This window comes from Chaetomium globosum, genomic scaffold (assembly GCF_000143365.1).
Source record: "Chaetomium globosum CBS 148.51 scaffold_5 genomic scaffold, whole genome shotgun sequence".
Classification (NCBI taxonomy): domain Eukaryota; kingdom Fungi; phylum Ascomycota; class Sordariomycetes; order Sordariales; family Chaetomiaceae; genus Chaetomium; species Chaetomium globosum.
The window spans coordinates 807,175-827,106 of NT_165980.1; the positions used below are offsets into that span (position 1 = coordinate 807,175).

A 19,932-nucleotide genomic window follows, 5' to 3' on the forward strand; every position below is an offset into this window, starting at 1 on the left:
TGTTGGTCGCTCGGAGGCACAAGTTTCGGAGGTGCGGTTTTGTTGTTCAGACGCGGTCGCTAGGCATTGGCTTTTCGCTCCTCGATAAGTAAAGAGAGCGTAAATAGGATGTGTTATCACTTTCTTGGTGGAAACAGGATAATTAATCTCTTCGTTGCGTTGTTCTACAGTGTAGATGTTCCGTCTCGTCTTAAGTTTAGCCAAAGCTCCCCCACATGAATTCGATGGACGCAAAGGTGTTCATCGTGGTACGTACCGTTTGTGAGCTTGTCCACCAAGGACACTGTTTAAGGCTTAGCGCCGAGTGTTGGGACCAAAGTGAGGGATCACTGACAGGTGACAATGGGCCTTCGCCACCTGCACGGACCATGCCCAAGCCCCCTAGGGAAGCCAGCAGCCAGCAGCCCAGCCCTTTAATGAACTGCCGCGGCTGGCCCACACGTCCAGGCGCCAACTTTTCTCCTTCAACAACAGACCTCTGGTGGCACTATTTCCCAATCCTTTACTCAACGCGCCCTTTCCGAATCATCACCCAGATCACCGCGCTGGACTTAACACTTTCAGCGGCGGGTTTCCCATTGATTGCTCGTCATTTCGAGCTACTGTATAGGCGGTTTGACCCGCGACCGGGCGCTGGACGCAGTTTGACTTGCCCAGGTCTTCGCTCGGCCTGATTCTTCTCTGCGCACCCGCGTCTCCCTGTTCTCTGGTCAATTTACCCATCCAAACCTCGTGTCTAGATATACACGGGAAATGTTGTAAGGGATCCGTGAGCAACTTGTCGCCTTCGAGGGGCGCTGGCCATGACGTGGCGTCGCAACACGGAGCGAACGAAACTCTGGCCACCGCGGGCACAATCCAAGGGTATGCATAAAACATCCGTCCCCCATCTAAAATTCCTGACAGCATCTTGTGTGTTATCCTATAAAATGCTTGTCCGGTCGAACAACCTGGAAGCCGCAGCATTCATCTGCGTGCCGAAGGGCTGAGAGAGCGGTAGCGGAAACTGGCTGGGGGTGTCCAGCCGGGGCGAATTCGCCCATCAGCTGCACGTAACACTTGAGATCCTGTCACGAGGAGAGAAGTGCAGCCAGCCAGCATGGGGAGAGCATCACAGCCAGCAGACAGACAGCCAAGTGAGAGCAGCCTGAAACGGCCGGGACGGCCACCACAACTCCAAATGGGGGAGGGGGGTCCCTCCATTTGCAGCCACTGGCAATAATACCCAAATGCCACGGCAGCCATCCGCCCATCGAAATCAACTTCATCCTTTGAGATGGTTTAATTGTTCCAAAAAACACAATCCTGGGTTGCAGGCGCTGGGCGTGGCCTGGACTGCAGCCCAGGGCAGTGCCGCACGAGCTGGGCGGGAGCTGCGGGGCGACTCGCGCGACACCAAGTCCCTGACTGGGCTTCCAATGGATGGCAGTTCCTGGCAACCTCGGGGATCTTCGCAGACAGAAACGACCAACAGCAACCACCCAAATCCTCTTCCAACTTGCTCTCGAAATGGCCTCAACCCTGTCGGAATTGATTGAAACTGGCAAGGGAATTTAGGAAGAGCGCAACAAAGCATGGGGGTGTTATTGAAATGCATCTCCCCTCCCAACTCCAGGGTTCTCTGCTCAGTCATGGTGGTCTTGGCAGGCCGACGCAGATCGCATCTCAAGCTTCCATCAGACCACCCACCACTGGACCAGGACCATGACGCCATAACGAACGACGCTGCTCGTTTCACGCCCAGGGAACCCCTTTCCCGAATGAGTTCAGCTTTAATCGAGGTCGAAAAGTCGGGACAGAAAAACGCCCCACGGCGGATCTTCAATCGACAAAATCCGGTCCTAAGCCGTATTAAGGCCATGCTGTCGCTCGCTCTCCTCAGGCCGCCTGCTGTCCGTTCTGCTGCTGGTTCTGCTGCTGGTTGCTCTCCCTGGTTGGGTCGCTGTCTGGAAATGGCTGTGTCTTGCTGCTTGCGTTTGCGTTGCGCTGGTATCGGCGATTTGGTGGGATTTTCTTGGCTGACTTTTGATCAGCTACTACACTAGCCGAATTTGGCACCCTGCCCCATCCGCCCCACTTTCGAAATCCCACAACTTGTGTGGTCCAAGCGCCAGAATAACTCTCTTCGTTAATTACAAATTCCGATTTTAACCGATCGCCCACTCTTATAACCCGCAACAACCCGTTTCTTGCACACGCTAAGCTCTAAGTATGTATTGAGCCCAGTGCATGCAGTTATCGGTTATTGACTATCTATAGATCCAAGGTGAACCCCTTTCACATACAGGTGCTAAGCTATGGATCAAAGCCATGGGATTGGTGCTTGGGATTCGAGTAGCTTTCCCACCGAAGCGTGGGACCACCAGTTCGGCGCGTTTGATCAGGCCGCTGGTGCGGAGAGCAGCTACCCGAACCCGGACTTCCTCGACGGCGGCGCTGTGAACCCTCAGTTGTCCGGAACTGACAATCAGGGTGGCCTGTATCGTCCCTTCGACTACTATGGTCAGGGTGACGTCTGGTCGGACCACCCTCAAAGTACGGCGGCACCATTCACTCAAGACACCCCGCTACCGCAAGGTTATTTCGGGGAGCAACGCCACCCAGTTGATACCAATCAGACAATCGACAGCCGCTTTGCCCTCGATATCCAGCAAGGAAATGAGTTTCCATCTCAGCTTCACAGCAATATCAGCCAGCAGGTGAATCCTCATCACAATTTCAACCGTGGAGTAGCTAGCCCACCTGGCCCGGCGCCGAACAGCTACCACCAAGGTCCAATTCCTCAGTGGCAAGAACAAGTGCCTACGGGGTATGGATCTGGGCCCCAGTTTGAGAACCCTCTTAGTGCTGTCCAGTCAGCCAACGTATCAGCCCCGGCTTCCAATGCCTCACCATCACCCTTCTTCTCTGGCCAAGGCGTGAGCGCGCCAGCGGTCTCGGGGTATCAAACAGAGGCGCGCCAGCAAACCCCCGTGAATTCCCGACAAGTTCACCCACAGTTTGCGGCATCGCTGGACGGACAGTCGCAGCAACCCGCCCCTTCGCAGCCTCCTACACGAAAGCCCACACCCCAACAGCTGCCTCAACAGCTGCCTCAACAGCTCCACCAGCACATTTCCCAGCAGGGAATGCCTCAACAGCAGCAAACTCAGCAACCAGCTCCGAGGCCCATTCAGCAAGCAGTTCAGCAACAAGTAGTTCAGCAACAAGTAGCTCAGCAACAAGTAGCTCAGCAACAAGTAGCTCAGCAGCCGATCCACAAGCCCGCTCAGCAACCGGGCCAACGACCCACACCACAGCCTACCGTCCAGGCCGGCGCTGCTGGGCAACATGTTTTTCCTCAACAACCGTTCAGCCAACCCCGGCCGGTTCAACAACCACAAATACCTGAGGGAAATGCCGCGGCAGGTGTGAAGCGTGGCGCCACCGGTGAAACGCAGGTCACCCCAGTTGCTGCGAAGAAAGCCAAGGTATCCGCACCGCCAACTGCCAACCCTTCTCCTGCCGCTGTTCAGCCTTCTCCTGTCCCAGTTCAGGATCAGCCCCAGAAGGTGTCCGGTCCCGTATGTAGCATCAGCTACCAGGATACCAACCTCCTCTCATCAGCTCGTGCTCGGCCGGGTGCGAGATGGGTGGGTGTGCCAAATCTTGTAGTCGATTCCGCGCCAGTAAAACTCCAAAAGGGGACACCGACGAAGCGATATGTGACTCTGGCGACAAAGGGTGGTAAAGATCCGTTGTTCTCCAAGATGTGGCGGGCCTGGACCCCGGCGGAAAGTCTCGGAAACCACGCCAACACATACCAAAAGGCGACGGATGACTTGGACCGCCAGCGGGCTGATATCCGTCTTGACATTGAGATGAAGCGAGGGGCAACCGGTAAATGATGTGCTGCAAGCATGAATTAGATGTATTTGCTAATGCCTCTCCTTAGAAATTCCGGTCGATTGGTTCAAAAAGGGGCTTAAAGATCGCTTAGGCAAGGAGGTATGTTATGGTTCCAGCGGATCACATCGTTTAAATCTTCGCTAACAGTAGCTTCCTTGAAGCCGCAGCGAGTTGACCCCCCAGCAGAGCCGCTTTTCTCGGGCCTTAAGGCAGTTGAGTATCTACGTTTTCACCCAGCTCACCTTCGCAACCAAAAGGTAGCTGGAGATGCCTGTTCCGAGTTTGCCGCGTTTCTTCACTCCAAGGCTGCGAATGTCAAGTCTGCCCTGCAAGCCGCAGCTGAGAACCCCCCCAAAGGTGGCCAGGCCGAGATCAAGGCGCGGACAGCCAAAGAACAGCTGGAGCGTGCCATCGAGGAGGGCCTCCGGGTCGAGCCCGGCAATCTATTCGCGAAATTAAGCGGCAGCAACAGGATGCTTGCTGTTTTGAACAACGTTCTCGTGAAACTTACTAACGCGGGCGAGGCGAATTCGTCCCTGGCCAAGGTAATCCTTCGTCTGTATACGCGGCTCACCAAGGTGACGTCCGAGCAGTTGCAAAAGCTGCAGTTGGACAAGTTAAGAAAGAAGCTGGGCAAGGACGGGGATGATGAGGCGAAAGCACTAATATCTCAGGTGTTTGACAATGCCAAAGAGAATGATGAGGATGAAAACGAGAACGAGAGCGACACGCCTAGCGCAGAGTCAGGTGCTCGTGGGAAGAAAGCTCCCCATACGCAAGCCCGGATGCTCTCAAAACAGATGACTCCGGGAAGCGACCCAAAAAAGACGGCGAGTTCTTCCACTTCAAAACCTGCCACCTCAACTACCGACTCGCGAAAATTCTCATCCGCACCTCCATCATCAAAAACGATGGCACCCGGTTCTGACCCCAACAAGACCGCCCCGAAGGCACCCCAAAAGGTACTTTCTGGGATCAAACGGCCTCGCGAAGACGATCCTACCGGTGCCGAGGTGCGCACATCCAAAAAGCCCACGCCGGACACGTCGGCTAGTGGTGCGAAAGCAATTCCATCGGCCGCAAAGTCGCTGGCTACCCCCACCGGCAAACCTATCAACACAAAACCGACGGCGGCGCCAACGGCTCCCGGCCCCGCGGCTGCTCAAACAAAACCTCGATCCGCCCTTTTGCTTCCCGGAAAGGCCCGTCCGGCAGCCAAACCTCTGCCCAAGGCCGAACCCGCGAAGGCCGAGTCAACCCTCAAAGCCCCAACGGCAGCCGGCGCCGCAAAGTCGGCCAAACCCAAGCCTGTTGAAGCGGCTCCCGCGTCGAAGTCAATCTTTTCATCCTTGATGAAAGAGATTGTCGAGGAGAAGAAAATTAAGACACCCATAACCGACAAGAAAAAGGTGAACGCTCCTGACCCGAACGAGACACCGCAGGAGCGTGAGCGCCGTCTTCACAAAGAGAAGCGTCGGAGTCTTAGAGTCGCTTTCAAAAGTGGTGATGCGCTGGTCGAGATCCGTGAGTTCACGCGCCACCCCGAGGAGATCGAAAGCAGCACATCGCGCAACGTCAGGACCGACGGCCGCAACAAGAACAGCGAAGAGAGCCAGATGATGAAGCGCCTCCACGGCGGTCAGGGCATCAAAGCCCTGGAAGTGAACGACCGAGAGTGGGAGGAGCCGACCGTCATTAATTTCGCCGCTACCATCCCTCAAGAGAAGAGGGAAAAGACATTTGTCACTTGTGGCGGCCTCAAGACTTTCGAGACCGATGAGCAGAAGCTCACTAGGGACCGAGAGTCGAAGGAATTGATGGTCATCTACCATAACCGCGCCGACATACCGCCCACTCCCAGATCGCCACCTTACGAGCCGTCGCTTTCCGGAAACAGCGCCGTTCGCGAGGCGCACCTATCTCCCGAGACGCCTGGGTATGATGAAATGTTACAGCGTGGCCGGGAGTACAAGCAGTGGGGCCCTTATCATGCCTCTCGCGCGGCCCAGGCTCGTATCGATACCAAAGCCCGTCCGGACTATGCCGATTTCACCAAGACGCTCAAGTCTATCAACTCCATCGCCGACTCGTACAACGGGCAGGCTCTTCGCCCGCCCGATGTCCGCCCTCGCCAGCCCGTTGCTCAGGCGGCCGTCAAAGATCCCCGGTCCTGGTACGAGCCTGCTGTGGCCGTCCGCCGCGATCAGCAAACCCTCGAGCTTATATCTTCGGATCGGGCCAAGAACTGGCAGGACCCGGATCCGTATAACCAATCCATGCCGCGCAAGCTGACGGAGGAAGAGTTGGACAACGACCCTAAGCTCCAGAAGGTGCTCGCAAATCTTCAGGCAATTGCTGCGTCTCTGAAAGCGAACCAGGCCGAGCAGCCGCCCAACCAGATCACGCCTACCCACCAGCTCACGCAGCGAGAGGCTCCTCAGCCCGTCACGGCACCGGCCGCTCAAGCTGCTGCCCAGGATTACTCGGCCGCTTGGGCCCAATACTATGCTGCCCAACAACAGCAGCAAGGTTGGTACGGCCAGCAACAGAACCCGTACGCTCAGGTTCAGGCTTCACAGACCGCTCATCAGCCGCCTGCCGACCCGAACAACCAATATGCGAGCATCCTCGCGGCCCTCGGCGTCCAACAGCCCGCCGCCCAGCCTCAGTCGCAGTCTGCCGCGGACCAGAATAGTCAAATTCAGGCCGCATTGATGGCCCTTGCTGCTGGTAACCAAGGTCAGGCCACAGCCCCCGCTTCGGCTGACGCGCAGAACACCCAGTACCTGCTCGATATGGTTAAGATGGCCACCAGCCAGAACCAGGGCCAGGCGCAAGCCCAACCGGCCCAGAACGCTTACCAGCAGTATTACGCCCAAGCCGCCCAGGGTGCCCAGGGCTATGGCCAAGGCTACGGCCAATCCAACCAGGAGCTCGAGGCCTACGGACAGACATATGGTGGCAGTGGTGCAGGTGCCAGTGGACAGGACCGTGATTGGGAGCGTGAGCGGGACAGCTATGGCCGTGACCGTGACCGCAACGACCGCGACCGCGACTACCAGCGTGGCAAGGGCCGCAACAGTGGTGGTGGTGGTGGTGGTGGTGGCAAGAACGATAACATTCCCGAGCACCTCCGAGGCATCAACCGCAACCTGATCGGCACAAAGGCGTGTGCTTTCTGGGCGAAGGGCCAATGTGCCAAGGGGGATAAGTGCACTTTCCGCCACGACTAGGCTGGCGACCGGTTGGGTTCATCTTAGGTTGAAGAAGTTTCTTTCTTTCTTTCATTCTGCATAGATTTGTTCTCATTACTAGGCGGGTCATGGGTGGGTTGGTACCAGCATTTGATGGCGCGTGGGGGGGAGGAGGCGGGGGTTGCGGTTTTGGCGCTTCTTCATATTTGTTTGGTGTCTGAGGTTCATTTCTTCCTAGTCGCGGATTTTTTCCCACATGCATACTTGTGTCGTCGGTCATCACATGGCGGTGCGGAGGGATGGATGGTTTACTCTTCTTGTGTTGTCATATTATTCACAATGCGTTCACTGCACACCACACCGATAGAATAGTTTATTTCACGTCGCTACTTGCATGGCAAAAGGCAGTGGGTGTTTATGGAGTTTCTTCTATTCTGCACTCCATTTTAGGAGTGGGGGAGGATATTATCGCCGTGGCCTAACGAGGAGGTTTGGGAGCACTCTAATGACCGTGGGAGGTCAACTCTGTACCGTAAGATACCATATCATATCTTAGCCTAATTCACTGGCCATAAGTTACCCGAATCGATGCCCGACGACCCTTCCCCGACATATCCAAAGTGCCCTTCATGGAAAGTAGCACCGACTTGCACAGTCATAGTATACATTCTTATAGAACCGCTCCCACATCCAATTTTTAACAACCCCGATCCCTCCATTTCCCCCTTCTGTCCTAGCATACAACACACACTCAATTCTCCACCGTCAAATTCAAATCCCGCTCGATAGCCTCGCAAATAGACTCAACCGACGCCATGGCCCCTACGTAAATAGGGTTAGCGCCATCGGACGACGATGTTGCGGCGGTAGAGCGGAAGGATTGATCTGTTTTATCAGTGGCACCAAGAGAAGTGAGCACTGGTCAAGCCTGGCGCGTTTCGCAGGAGTCCGGTAAAGCAATGGGGAGGAGGAGGTCGGCTTACCATCTAAAGAAGGTTGGTTAGTTACTTAGTTTATTGTTTGAGGATTGGGGATGAGGTGGGGGGACGACGTACCTCCGGTGTCGCTGCAGGCGAGGGTTCTGTTGGGTTGGAAATTAGCTAAGGTGGGTGTACGCTGTTTGAAGGCATGGAAACGTACTTGCTAATGGGCTAGATTGGGAGTCAGTTTAGCTCTACTAGCACTGCAGAATAGGGTGGGGGGAAGGGGGGGTGCTACTCACAGTGATGACCTTGAACCAGCCGATAATCGAGCGTGTTTCGCTGGCGGGACCCGTTGCCTTCTCCTTGACGCCCCAGTCGTCTGTGAGCACCCGGATCTGCTTGTTTGTGACGGGGTTTCTCCACATGGCCTGGTGCAGGAGGTCAGTATCACACGCCCTCGTAGATTTAAGGGTGGTTGGAGGTTGGGGTTTACCGAGTTCATGGCTGGCGCAACGAGGATGATCTTCTTCTTCATGTCGATGCTGCTGTCGGTGTCCCACGCGCGTATAACAGAAGTGAGAAGGTTGTCGGACATGCCGTGGACCACCTACAGGAGTCGAATTTGTCAGTATCCGAGGCTTGTGTCGACGGTCACGTCTGCCGTATAATCGAGTGCGAACCTTGGCTAGAGTATTTGCGCTAAGTGCTATGTTTCCGTCAGTTGGTCTTGCCCATTACATTGAGAGGGCACTCGAGAAACCCCTATTCAGCCAACTTACGTGCCACGACGAGCATATCGGCCCCTGCCCAAATACTCATCAGCAACTGGTAAAACACTCACTCCCTCAAGCTCGGAGACTACCACATACATCTCCGTAGCCTAACCAGGGCGCACCGTGTGGTTAGCCCGTATTCACCCTAACCTAGAAACCCCAACGAACAGTTAGGGAACAGACTCAATGTGCAAAATACTGGCCCCCCGGCGCCACGGCCGGGGGCCCCACTCGTGATGGTCGCGGTAGACGGCATCGACATTGGGTAAGTACAACAGCGAGTCGACAGTGGGCTGCTCGTCACTTTGCCCACTTAGGAAATGGGTGGCCGACTCGGTCAGGACGATACGGATCGAGAGACTATCCTGGTACTTGTCTAGAGCCGCGACGATGACCGGGACTGCACCGATGAGTCAGGATAGGTGTAGATGCAATAATCAGCAGGTACCAGCTTGCTCTTGATGGTCGCCACAGAACCCGACGCCCTGTAGGAAGATACTTTGTGAGTTTCACGCAGCCAATGGTCACACGGGAGCTCGGGAAGCAGGGAGCGTACGCGAGGAGCAGATGCTTCTTTCCATCGTTTCGTGCTGCCACTAATGCCTCGATAGAGTTGGAGTGGCCAGACTCATAGTGGCTGTCATGTTCGCTGCCAACAGATTGCAACATAATGGGCGCTATTAATTGAGTCACTTGACTTGGCGATGAGATTGACGAGAAAAGGTGAACTGTATGGGAAGATATCCTTCCTTCGAGTCTGAAGATAGTTGCTGAAAATAGATGTGCGGTGTTGTACGTTTCAAATCCTTTTCCTTCTTTTGTGATCCCGGATGACGAGAGGCAGTGGGAGTGAGACGCAGTGATTATGAATGCGATCACATCTGGATGGGCCAAGAGCGATGGCTGAGATCACGAGAGATTCTCGGTTGCTGCTTTTTTACTTGGTAATGTTGCTCTACAACCTAAACTAGAATAACAACCATGCCTCGAAGAGCTCAAGGACATCCCAGAAACGCTTTCTCCACCAGGGTGGCTTTGTGTTCCCTGGACTTCTTGAGTTGGTCTGTGGCCGCCGCCCGCTTGACGAGACAAGCAAGTGGCGCGCGTGAGGTCCCTTGCCCCGCATAGCTCCACTCAGCTGCTCTTTCTCTGGAACTACGTCATAACCCTAACCCCGACCTGATTCAGAAGATCTCTTTGAGAACCGCAAAGCTGCTCCAAAGAACTGAGGAACTGAGCGAGAAAAAGGCGGGTAGTCTTGATGCTAGATACCTAGCTTTGACACACTAACCTCAATTTTCCTGCTCTACCTATCCGACTGCCTAAGGGTGACTGACTGGCGGAAGGAGCCACTGACCCCCTGCCGTCATCGAACCATCGAACAGCTTGCTAGAGAAAGAGCCAATGAGACGCGTCCCCGGAGGAAGCTTCATCCCTCGCGTTAGAAGCTCGTCGCATGCGCCTCCCACTTTAACCATCGAGAATCATCCAACAAAGATCACCAACTTACCTCAATCCGATTTTCGATTATCAATTGCGATATCTGTGAAGCAGGAATTTCGATTGGTGGTATAACATAAACATACAACCACATCCCAACCATCACAACACAGCGACAATGGCGACGCCCACGCCTGGAACCGGCACCTCGACGCCGATGCAGCTAGACCCCGAGGAGGCGGCCAAGAGTCTTAGAGTATCGCTCGCCGACCTCTCCGCAAAGGCCGCCGCGCTATATTCGCAAAAACAGTATGAGGACGCTTCCGAGGTGTACGCCCAGGCCGCCGAGATGCAGGCCGAGATGAACGGCGAGATGAACCCTGAAAACGCCGAGATCCTGTTCCTCTATGGTCGCGCACTGTTCAAGGTCGGCCAGAGCAACAGCGATGTTCTAGGCGGGAAGGCCCCCGAGACGAAGAAACAGCCGAAGCCGGCAAAGGCGGCTACCTCTAAGAACGGAAGCGCGGCTGCTACAGCTAGCAAAACGAGTGGAGCTGTCGAGGCCGTTGACGACGCTGCTGCTCAGGGAGCGGCAAATCAGGAAAATGAGGAGCCAAAGCCTGAGCAAAAGAAGGCTCTCTTTCAGTTTCAAGGCGATGAGAACTTTACCGATTCTGAAGAAGAGGAAGCCGAGGAAGGTGAGGGCGAAGAGGAGGAGGAGGAGGAGGATGACCTGGCCGTGGCGTTTGAGATCCTCGACCTCGCCCGATTGCTCTTCAACAAACGCCTTGAGGACTTACAGGCAGAGGACGAGGCTCACCAAGGCAAAGGCAAGGAAGTCGCTGAACCCGGCAACGATTCCGCCGCTGTCAAGCACATCAAGGAGCGCCTCGGCGATACGCACGATCTCCTCGCGGAAATCTCGCTCGAGAACGAGAGGTATGTCGCAGGGTCGTGAAGGACCACCACACTATTTGGTGCTTCCCGAGCTTGCAAACTGACATACCCTAACCAAAGATACCCCAACGCCATCACCGACTCACGCGCCTCCCTCAAGTACAAAGAGGAACTCTACCCCTTTGAGTCGGAGATCATTGCCGAAGCCCATTTCAAGCTCTCCCTGGCTCTCGAGTTTGCCTCAGCCACCAAAGCCTCCGATGACACTACCGGCGGCGGCGAGGGCGAACACATAGACCAGGGCCTCCGCGACGAAGCTGCCTCGGCCCTCGAAGCCGCCATCAACAGCACCAAGCTTAAGCTCCAAAACAAGGAAGTCGAGCTCACCACCCTGCACAACCCAGATGACAATGAAGCCACCCGCCGCCAGATCGCCGACGTCAAGGAGATATTAGCCGACATGGAGCAGCGCTTGGTAGATCTTCGCAAGCCGCCTGTGGACATCAACGCCGCGCTGGGGATCCCGGCCGCACCAACGCCCGAGGTGTCGGAGGAGGTTAAGCAGAAGGCGAAGGATCTGAGTGGGTTGGTGAGGAAGAAGCGGAAGGCCGAGGAACCTGAGGAGGGAGGGGCAAAGAAGGTGCGGGAGGGTGATGCGGGGCAGAATTAAGAGCTTCGGCCCCTGACTGTGAGTTGAGGGTTGGAAAGCTTTTACCTTTTTCTGGATGGCGAGGAAAAGCCCCGGGTCGGGTTGCACTTATGGTATGTTTGTTGTATGAGTATTCACTGTACTCTTTTACTGTCATTCGGGACGGCGCACTTGAAGTTTGGTCTCTATGTTTTCCTTTCTACCTTAGCAGAAAAGGTTGGTATGTACTGGCGCGTACAAACATAGGTGGGAGGCTACCGGGATACAGAACACAAAACACAAAACAATGCGCATCCATCCATGTGTCTTTCTCTTTCCTGGCCCGGGTATTAATATGCTATCCTATCCGCGATGCTATGCTATGCTCTTTTGCTCTTTACCGCTTCAATATCCGCCACATTAATAAGAAAAAAACCGTTATATGTCCCCTTCCCACTGTCTCTTCCCTTAGATACATAGCAGAATGGCCCCAGTAGTACCGCGAGACGCCCCTCCCAACCGCACCACCCAGGACAGGAGGAAAACCTCCCAAAAATTCTTCTCCCAATTCAGAGCTGGAAGTTGGCGCTCGGCACCCTGTTCTCGGGCCCGCGGAGGTGGGCCGACGAGCCCTTGAAAAGGCTCTGCCAGATGTAGGCCTCGCTCAGCAGCAGCTCGATGTCCTTCTCGGTCCACCCGCGCGTCGGCAGCGACTGCAGGAACATCATGATCTCCTGGAAGTCCATCTTGACCAGCTTGTCGGACCACTTGACGAGAAAGGCGGCGCACACGTACAGGTGGAACTCGGAGAAGCCTTGCTCTTCGGCCTGTGGGGTGGGTTAGGTGTTGGTGTTTAGGGACTGGGGGGTTGGGAGAGGGGGGCGGCATACCATGTAGGTGTCCCACATCCGGATCGTATTCTTCACGCTGATCTCCCGCATGAGGAGGCAGTTCATCCAGCGGAAACTGAACTGGATAAACTCGACGTTCTCCTTCTCCAAGTGCTTCGCCAGCCCGGCGTCTATCCTCGCCGTTAGGTCCCGTAGGGCAGACACCTGCCGCTGGATCCCCGGCTGCGCCACGATATAATGATCTTGGATGCCGTCCAGAAGCTTGGTAAGGCACCAAAACGAGTCGGCCTCTACCGCGTCCAGCACCGCCCTAGGGAGCTGGCCCGGGTCCATGCCGCGCTCGATGTCCGCGTCCGTGATGTACGTCCCCAGGAAGACCTGCCAGAAGGGGCTGACGAGGTCATTGATGCCTTGGACGTAGCCGCTCGCCGGGTGCCGCACCGCCCACACGTATAGTATGCGCTCGAGCGAGCGCTGCGTGGCTTCGTAGCTGTACAGCTCAATGTGCGGGTTGGTGCGCGGCACGTCGATGCTAATTTGGTGCCAGATGGCCTCGTCGAGGCCACGCCCGCCGCGAGCTGGTGGGTTGGGCGTGCCACTATTGCTGTTGCTGTTGTTGTTACTGCTGCCGCCCTTGTCAAAGGCTTGACGGACGCCGTCGAGGTACTCTTTCCTTTTTCGTTCAAGGGTGGCCACCCTTCTTTCGCTGCTCGTGGGAAGGTAGCTGAGAAGGAGTTGCCAGGTCATGGCGCGCACCTCTTCGGGCACGCCGGACCAGGCCAGGGCGCGAAGGTCGGGCAGGGGTATGGTTGATGCTTGGAGTAACCTTTTGAACTTGTTTATCCTTGTTATCCTTGAGTTGATGGCGTCAATTTCTTTCGGTGTTGCGTTGGATGGTGGTGATGGGTAGTTGATCAGATGGAGCGCATTCGCGGGATCGCGTAGTATTTCTTTGTATTGCGGCCGTAGTATCTTGCCCTCGCTCTTCTTGGGCATGGGGTATATCGACGACGGCCGCTCGATGGCGATGTCGGCGCTATCCGAGTTTCGTCGTGGCCGCGGCTCCTTGTCGTCGTCGTCATAGCCCAACCCATTGTCGGTTTGGGCTCTACTCAGCTCGGCCTTCTTCTTTGTCCGCCTCTTCATATTGGATAAACTTGGTAACCCAAAGTCGTCGCCGTCGTCCGACTCGTAGTCGTACATCTCTTCGCCATCGTCGTCCACGGTCCAGTCATCGTTGGTATTGGATAAGAAGTTCATATATGTCTTCAACGGCGGTGCGTTGGTTTTGGAGCTCGCTTTTCGCGACGGAGAGCTGGCGGAGGCTGTTCGTTCGTGACCTGGAGCCGATGGCGGGGTCCTTGGACGGGATCCGGAGCTGGAGAGGTTCCTATGCCTCGTTAACAGTGGGTGAGGCAGATGTGTTGTCGGAAGACATACAACGAATCAATCTTGAGCATATCGGCGTGGGAATATGCGGCGCCCACTACCAAGCTGGAGTCGCGTGTCTTCTTCGCGGGCGGGGTGTCTCGAGAAGGAGGGGCCCTCCAGAAGGGAGAGGTGGCGCTATGGGAAAGGCGTTAGCTCGAGGGCAAGGAAAAAAAAACATGGACTAAGGGGAATGACATACTCGGACCTGTCTGTATACAAACCAAGGGTAATATTAGCATGAATTCGCTGTGTTGACGAAGTAAACCGAGGCCATCCATACCGACTTGCACCATCTCCTGCTTCGCGCCAACAGCCCCATCAGTAACAGAGCCCTGAAACAGTGCGGTGGCGCTCTTACCTGGGGAGGGGCCTTCTTGCCGCCGGCGGAAGAAGAAAACATTATGAATTGCCTGTGATGCCGTCGAGCAATGGCATGGTTGGTGGCCTTGACTTGGTGTCCCGACCTCAACAATTCCGGGTTCTTACTGTTCGTTGTCTTACCTGCTGATGCCAGGAACAGACCGGGCAGCTGCTTGCCAGCTTTGGGCAGCCGACCACCACAATAGCCAGCACTGTCCCCGGCACAGGCTGCTTGGCATCCATGAAAGAGCGGCCCCACTCCCTACACAGTCGCCCTGCAGCGTGCCCAGGCAGTTAACCAGACCCACTTCTGCAATGACAGGCCCTGCGCCTTGACTCCGAGCGCCAGGCTCTTAACATGAACCCAGCCCACTGTGATTGCGCTTGGAAAACCGCGACCGACTTGCAACCCCGAACCATCAATAGGAGCATTAACGTATCGACCCCGAAACATCACCCGATACCTAGATTATCGGAGAAAGCACGCAAAACTATCTTCTTTGTCCTTTTTTCTCTTCCAAGGTCGCCCTTTGGTTTGGCCTGGAGTCTTTGGGCACCGACTCGACAAACACGATAAACGCGTCAAGTTCATTCTTCCGTGTGCACACAGAAAACCAGCACGATGACAGAACCGGAGAATTTTGATGACGAACTCTTCGCCGATCTGTATGTTGTGATTGCGATACCCTTGTTTGAGCTAGCCATTAACCATCAACAGCTACAACGACGATGAGCCTGCTGGCAAGGCACGAGCCCCCGAAGCCGACCAGTACTCAGCAGTACAGCCTGCAGCCGAAACCAACAACGAGAATGTCGAAGATGATGGTCAACAGCAAGATCACAACAATAATGGAGGGGAGATGAAGTATGACGAAGAAGAGGAGGATGACGATGATGAAATCGATTTCAACCTCGGAAACGGGCCGTCAACTGCAGTGGCGCATCACGAGCCTCACGATAACCATGAACGCCAAGAAAACGACGATGAGAAGCCGACATACAACGCACCGGCTGCACCTATTATGCACACCAAAGGCCCTAATGCCAAGGAAGATGGGTAAGTGAAGTTCTGTTGTTTTTTTGCTTGGACATGACAGATATGTGACAACGGACGCTTGTTGGGGTCCTGGCCATGCCGTTCGACACGAGGCCGCCACATGGTGGCATTGCCCTCCTTGACATGATCGACGATCCAGGATGCAAGGAGCGTGGTGGATGGGAACGAGGGTATGGCCTGGACAGGCTTGAGGGCAAGGGACAGACAGGAGCACAAGGGCTAGGTCTTGGCGTTGGCTATGAGGGTCTGTTCATGGCGGGTAGTATCTGGGCCACTTTCGAATCCATGTGGGAAACGCGAAATGCCAGTGCGAGAACCATGCTTGCGGTACGCAGTCAAGCCCGTCTGGAGGGGAAAAGAGGAGGGACTGGAAGTTTGCCTGACCGCACCCTCGCCCCGATAATGCCGCGCCGATACGATAAAGCGGGAGTTTGCGCGCTTGTCTTCATAGCCCATCGCAAATAATCTTAGACAACCGGGAGACGGCAGGCCTGGGCAAACTCAGGGTCCTGCTGGCGCCGGGATCTAGTTCAAGATTTGGCGGCGATTAGCGCAGCACCCAGAAGACAGCTAGCAGCTAGCTTGACGATAGGCAAGAAGAGCACGAGACAGGAACAAGAAATCAGTTCGGCAAAACAGTCATACCTGGCACTCTGCGCTGCATCTTTCACGCTCGTGGGAACTGCTGTAGCATGCTCCACGTTCGACACTGCAACATCTCTTTCCAACAAAATCGCCTTCCAGATCGCCAAGGTGCCTGATCAGGATCAGTTCTGGGTCCCCTACTGTGGGCGGTTGAAGCTGTCACCATGGCCCGATTTTATTTCTCTCGGCTTGAGCGACAGCGACACGGACAGCGACAGCGACAACGACAAGTCGCCCGGCCCCCGAAATACATCGCCCTCATCCCCAATCACATCTATCTCGCGCGACTTTCGAAGCAATGATCGGGCTGATCTGCGAGTTGATGTTTCCCAACATAAAACCATGGAGAACACCACACCAGACCATGGGGATAATTTCGGGGAAAACACAAGGTCGGGTCATAATGAAAAGGGATAATAGCTTACTATTGCTGTTTACACGCGCCATGCACGCCCCGATTCCCGGCTGGACGTGTCGCTATCTGGATATGGAGCAGCTGGGTAGTTCCATGTGACGGGGAGGAAACTGCTCAGTCGCTCGGCCGCCACCCTCTCACCAGTCATATCCAATCATCTGTCCATGCCCAGTTGATACTGCTCCGGGGAAACTGCCTGTCAACGAAATACAATAATAATATGAAGAGGGGGCTAACGGTTTTGTCACAATAGGAAAATGTTTATTGGTGGGCTTAACTGGGAGACGACAGATCGTAAGCCTCCTTATAACATATGCCATGACCTTGTTGAAGGATTATATGCTGACTCCCGCCCTAAGAATCTCTGCGGGACTACTTCTCACAATTCGGCGAGGTATTGGAATGCACCGTTATGCGCGACGGCGCAACTGGCCGGTCGCGTGGTTTTGGCTTCCTCACCTTTAAGGACCCAAAGACAGTCAACATCGTTATGGTTAAGGAGCACTATCTCGACGGCAAAATCGTGAGTCCCCATCAGCCTCCCCCATCCTCCTCCCAGCAATACCCCTCAAGCTAACCACGCTCACCCATTTCCTAGATCGACCCCAAACGCGCCATTCCCCGCGACGAGCAGGAGAAGACATCCAAGATCTTCGTCGGCGGCGTCAGCCAGGAGACAACCGACCATGAGTTTCGCGAATACTTTGCGCAGTTCGGCCGCGTAGTCGACGCCACCCTTATGATGGATAAGGACACGGGCCGCCCGCGCGGTTTCGGCTTCGTCACATTCGAGAGCGAGGCCGGTGTCGACGCCTGCCTGGCCACACCCCTCGAGATCCACGGCAAGCCCATTGAGGTCAAGAAGGCCCAACCACGCGGCAACCTCCGCGACGAGGAGGACGCCGCCCGCCGCGGCGGTGCTGGCGCGATCAACAAGTTTAACCGCAAGGGCCAGGGCATGGGCAACGGCATGGATGAGGGCTCCGCCGGTGGCCAGGCCGGCGGCATGGGCATGGGCGGCATGGGCCCCGGCACCGCGGGCATGTCGGGTCAGGTCATGGCCCAGTACCTACAGCGCATGCAACAGGCCATGGCCATGTTCCAGCAGCAGATGATGATGAACCGCAACATGAACCCGGCCATGTCCCAGATGCTATATATGCAACAAATGCAGCAGATGCAACAGATGATGGCCCAGCAACAGGGCGGTCGTGGTGGCAGCGCCATGCCCTCCGGTATGGCGAATATGAACCCGGCCATGATGCAGCAGCAGATGCAACAGATGCAACAGATGATGAACCAGGCTGGCGGTGGCGGCGGGCCCGGCCCTGGTGGTCCGCAGGGGATGAGCCCGGGCGGCATGAGTCCCAGCGGGGAGGACCATGGCGCGGGGGCTGCTGTTGTCGCTGGCGGCGGCGGCGGCGGCGGTGGTGGGCCCAACCGGGCCGGGTACAACGCCTTCGAGCAGCAGCAGCAGTTCGAACAGCAACAGGGCCCCGGTCAGGGCCAGGGCCGTCGCGGCGGGCGCGGCGGCGGCGGCGGCGGCGACATGCACCAGCAGGCGTACAACCAGGGTGCTTACATGGGCGGTGGCGGGCCGGGCGGCCCCACCAGCTGGGAGGGCATGTATGACGACGTCCCCCAGCCCATCATGGCCCAGGGCGGTGGTGGTGGTTTTGGCCAAGGCGGCGGCGGTGGCCGTGGCTACCACAAGGGTGGAAGGGGTGGTGGGCATCAGCAGCAGATGCCGCAGGGTCCCGTGGATCCCAACAACGCGCCGCCGGCTAATGCCCCGACCGGGCCGAAGAACGCGGGCAGGCCGGGTGCTAATTACCGTGGCGGCGGACGCGGCGGGAACAGGGGGTTCCATCCTTACGCTAGGAGCTAGGTGTCGTTCGGTGCATTACTGACAGAGGTGGGAGGGGTGGGGGGTTTTTTGCCCTTTGCGCTTGGGTCAGCTGGCTTTCACTTCTGGCCGTTTTCAGTGGCCGATGGTTGTTTATTAATGGGTTGTGCTCCTGGTGGCTGCTTGGGAGATGCCCGGGCACACGGGGGATAGTTCAACATGGGGGGGAGGCTATCTATCTTGGACGCCTGACGGCAGCAGGTAACAGCACAGCGGTGTACCGTCATGGGTCTTTTTTTTGTACAGTAAAACTGCCTGCATTCATAATTCGAGCTCTTCTTTTTACAGTCGTCGCTGCTACTCGTGCTTTCGTGCCAACACTTGGTATCATAATATGTGGTCATCTCCACTGCATTCAAGGCCCTCCTCCAATATACCCAGCCATTCCGTAACTTCTTACCCTATGCATACAACTTTGTAAAGCCCTCTTCCGGCGGCTGCAGCCAGTTCCGTTCATCATAGCGAAACCCCTCCCCACCCTCAATAATATGAAACGTATAAATGATCCTCCCCTTCTGACTCAAGTTCCTCTCACTCTTATGCAACAAATTCCCATGAATCAACACCAACGACCCCGCCTTCACCTCCCCCGGCACGTACTCGCCCACCCCTTCGCCCTTCAACCCCTCGCCATACTCCCCCCCCTCCGCCCCGGAATCACAACGAGGAAACCTCCCCGCCCCCTCCCCATTCCCCACCATCTCCGTCCCCTTCCCCCCCTCGCCCCTCACCAACCGCCGATCGATCGGCGCCCAGCGGTGCGACCCGGGCAGGAAGCTCAGACACCCGTTCTCCAGCGTCGCGTCCTCTAGCGCATACCAGAAGCCCACCGCGCTGGGCGGGTCGGTGTACAGGAAGGTTGAGTCCTGGTGCGGGGGGACGGCGCCCCCGATCTCGGGCTGCTTGCAGATGATCATGCTTTGGAGGACGCGGGGGGAGGTGAAGGAGAGGGAGCGGGCGATGGAGGCGGGGTGGGTGGTGGTGGTGGTGGTGGTGGCGGTGGTGGTTGGGGGGTTGAGCAGGGCGGCGAAGGGGGGGGATAGGCCGTGCAGGTAGTGGCCGATCTTGTTGACGGCGCGGTGTTTGGGTTTGGTGAGGTTGCCGGCGGCGTCGAAGGCGTCGTCCTCGAGGAAGAAGCGGATCTTGTCGCCTGAGGTTAGGAAGTAGTCGTCGCCGACGTGGTCGGTGCCGTCCTCGCCGCCTGTGCGGAAGCGTGTGAGAGGGTGGGTGGATAGGTCGAGGGTGTCGAGAAGTCGGTGGGTTTCGGCGAGGAGGGCGGAGACGATGGATGGGGGAAGGGCATCTGGGATGATGAGGTAGCCGTCGCGGTGGAAGGCCTCAAGCTGGGAGGGGGTGAGGCCGTCGGAGGGGTTGGCGGCAGTCATGATGGGTGATGAGCTGACGTTGGCTGGGCAAGTGGTCTCAGTAGCAGTGGGGTTTTGATTGTGCAAACACGAGACTATATTGTATGTGTGTGAAGTGAGTGCAATGTCGAGTGAGTGAGTGTTGGCGAGAGTTTGCAGT

At 56.3% G+C, this 19,932-nt stretch overlaps 6 protein-coding genes across 6 annotated transcripts; 3 read left to right on the forward strand and 3 right to left on the reverse strand.

Moving 5' to 3' along the window:
* Positions 1-2,297: 2,297 nt before the first annotated feature.
* Positions 2,298-7,121, forward strand: CHGG_07095 (uncharacterized protein; the record flags this gene model as incomplete). The annotated part of the gene is made up of 2 exons (XM_001224750.1): positions 2,298-3,879; positions 4,036-7,121. 2 exons carry the CDS (start codon positions 2,298-2,300, stop codon positions 7,119-7,121), a joined length of 4,668 nt encoding a protein of 1,555 aa, XP_001224751.1.
* A 712-nt stretch (positions 7,122-7,833) lies between these two features.
* CHGG_07096 (uncharacterized protein) lies at positions 7,834-9,447 on the reverse strand (the record flags this gene model as incomplete). Its single annotated transcript, XM_001224751.1, has 9 exons — positions 7,834-7,967; positions 8,066-8,068; positions 8,138-8,163; positions 8,223-8,233; positions 8,305-8,433; positions 8,617-8,711; positions 8,785-8,808; positions 8,978-9,178; positions 9,309-9,447. 9 exons carry the CDS (start codon positions 9,445-9,447, stop codon positions 7,834-7,836), a joined length of 762 nt encoding a protein of 253 aa, XP_001224752.1.
* A 949-nt stretch (positions 9,448-10,396) lies between these two features.
* CHGG_07097 (uncharacterized protein) lies at positions 10,397-11,785 on the forward strand (the record flags this gene model as incomplete). Its single annotated transcript, XM_001224752.1, has 2 exons — positions 10,397-11,157; positions 11,236-11,785. The coding sequence occupies 2 exons, from the start codon at positions 10,397-10,399 to the stop codon at positions 11,783-11,785; spliced, it is 1,311 nt and encodes a 436-aa protein (XP_001224753.1).
* A 527-nt stretch (positions 11,786-12,312) lies between these two features.
* On the reverse strand, positions 12,313-14,054 carry CHGG_07098 (uncharacterized protein; the record flags this gene model as incomplete). The annotated part of the gene is made up of 3 exons (XM_001224753.1): positions 12,313-12,570; positions 12,634-13,984; positions 14,035-14,054. 3 exons carry the CDS (start codon positions 14,052-14,054, stop codon positions 12,313-12,315), a joined length of 1,629 nt encoding a protein of 542 aa, XP_001224754.1.
* A 953-nt stretch (positions 14,055-15,007) lies between these two features.
* On the forward strand, positions 15,008-18,390 carry CHGG_07099 (uncharacterized protein; the record flags this gene model as incomplete). The annotated part of the gene is made up of 7 exons (XM_001224754.1): positions 15,008-15,051; positions 15,104-15,442; positions 15,535-15,769; positions 15,932-16,479; positions 16,756-16,796; positions 16,862-17,025; positions 17,101-18,390. The coding sequence occupies 7 exons, from the start codon at positions 15,008-15,010 to the stop codon at positions 18,388-18,390; spliced, it is 2,661 nt and encodes an 886-aa protein (XP_001224755.1).
* Positions 18,391-18,809: 419 nt separating this feature from the next.
* Positions 18,810-19,793, reverse strand: CHGG_07100 (uncharacterized protein; the record flags this gene model as incomplete). Its single annotated transcript, XM_001224755.1, has 1 exon — positions 18,810-19,793. The coding sequence occupies one exon, from the start codon at positions 19,791-19,793 to the stop codon at positions 18,810-18,812; it is 984 nt and encodes a 327-aa protein (XP_001224756.1).
* Positions 19,794-19,932: the final 139 nt, after the last annotated feature.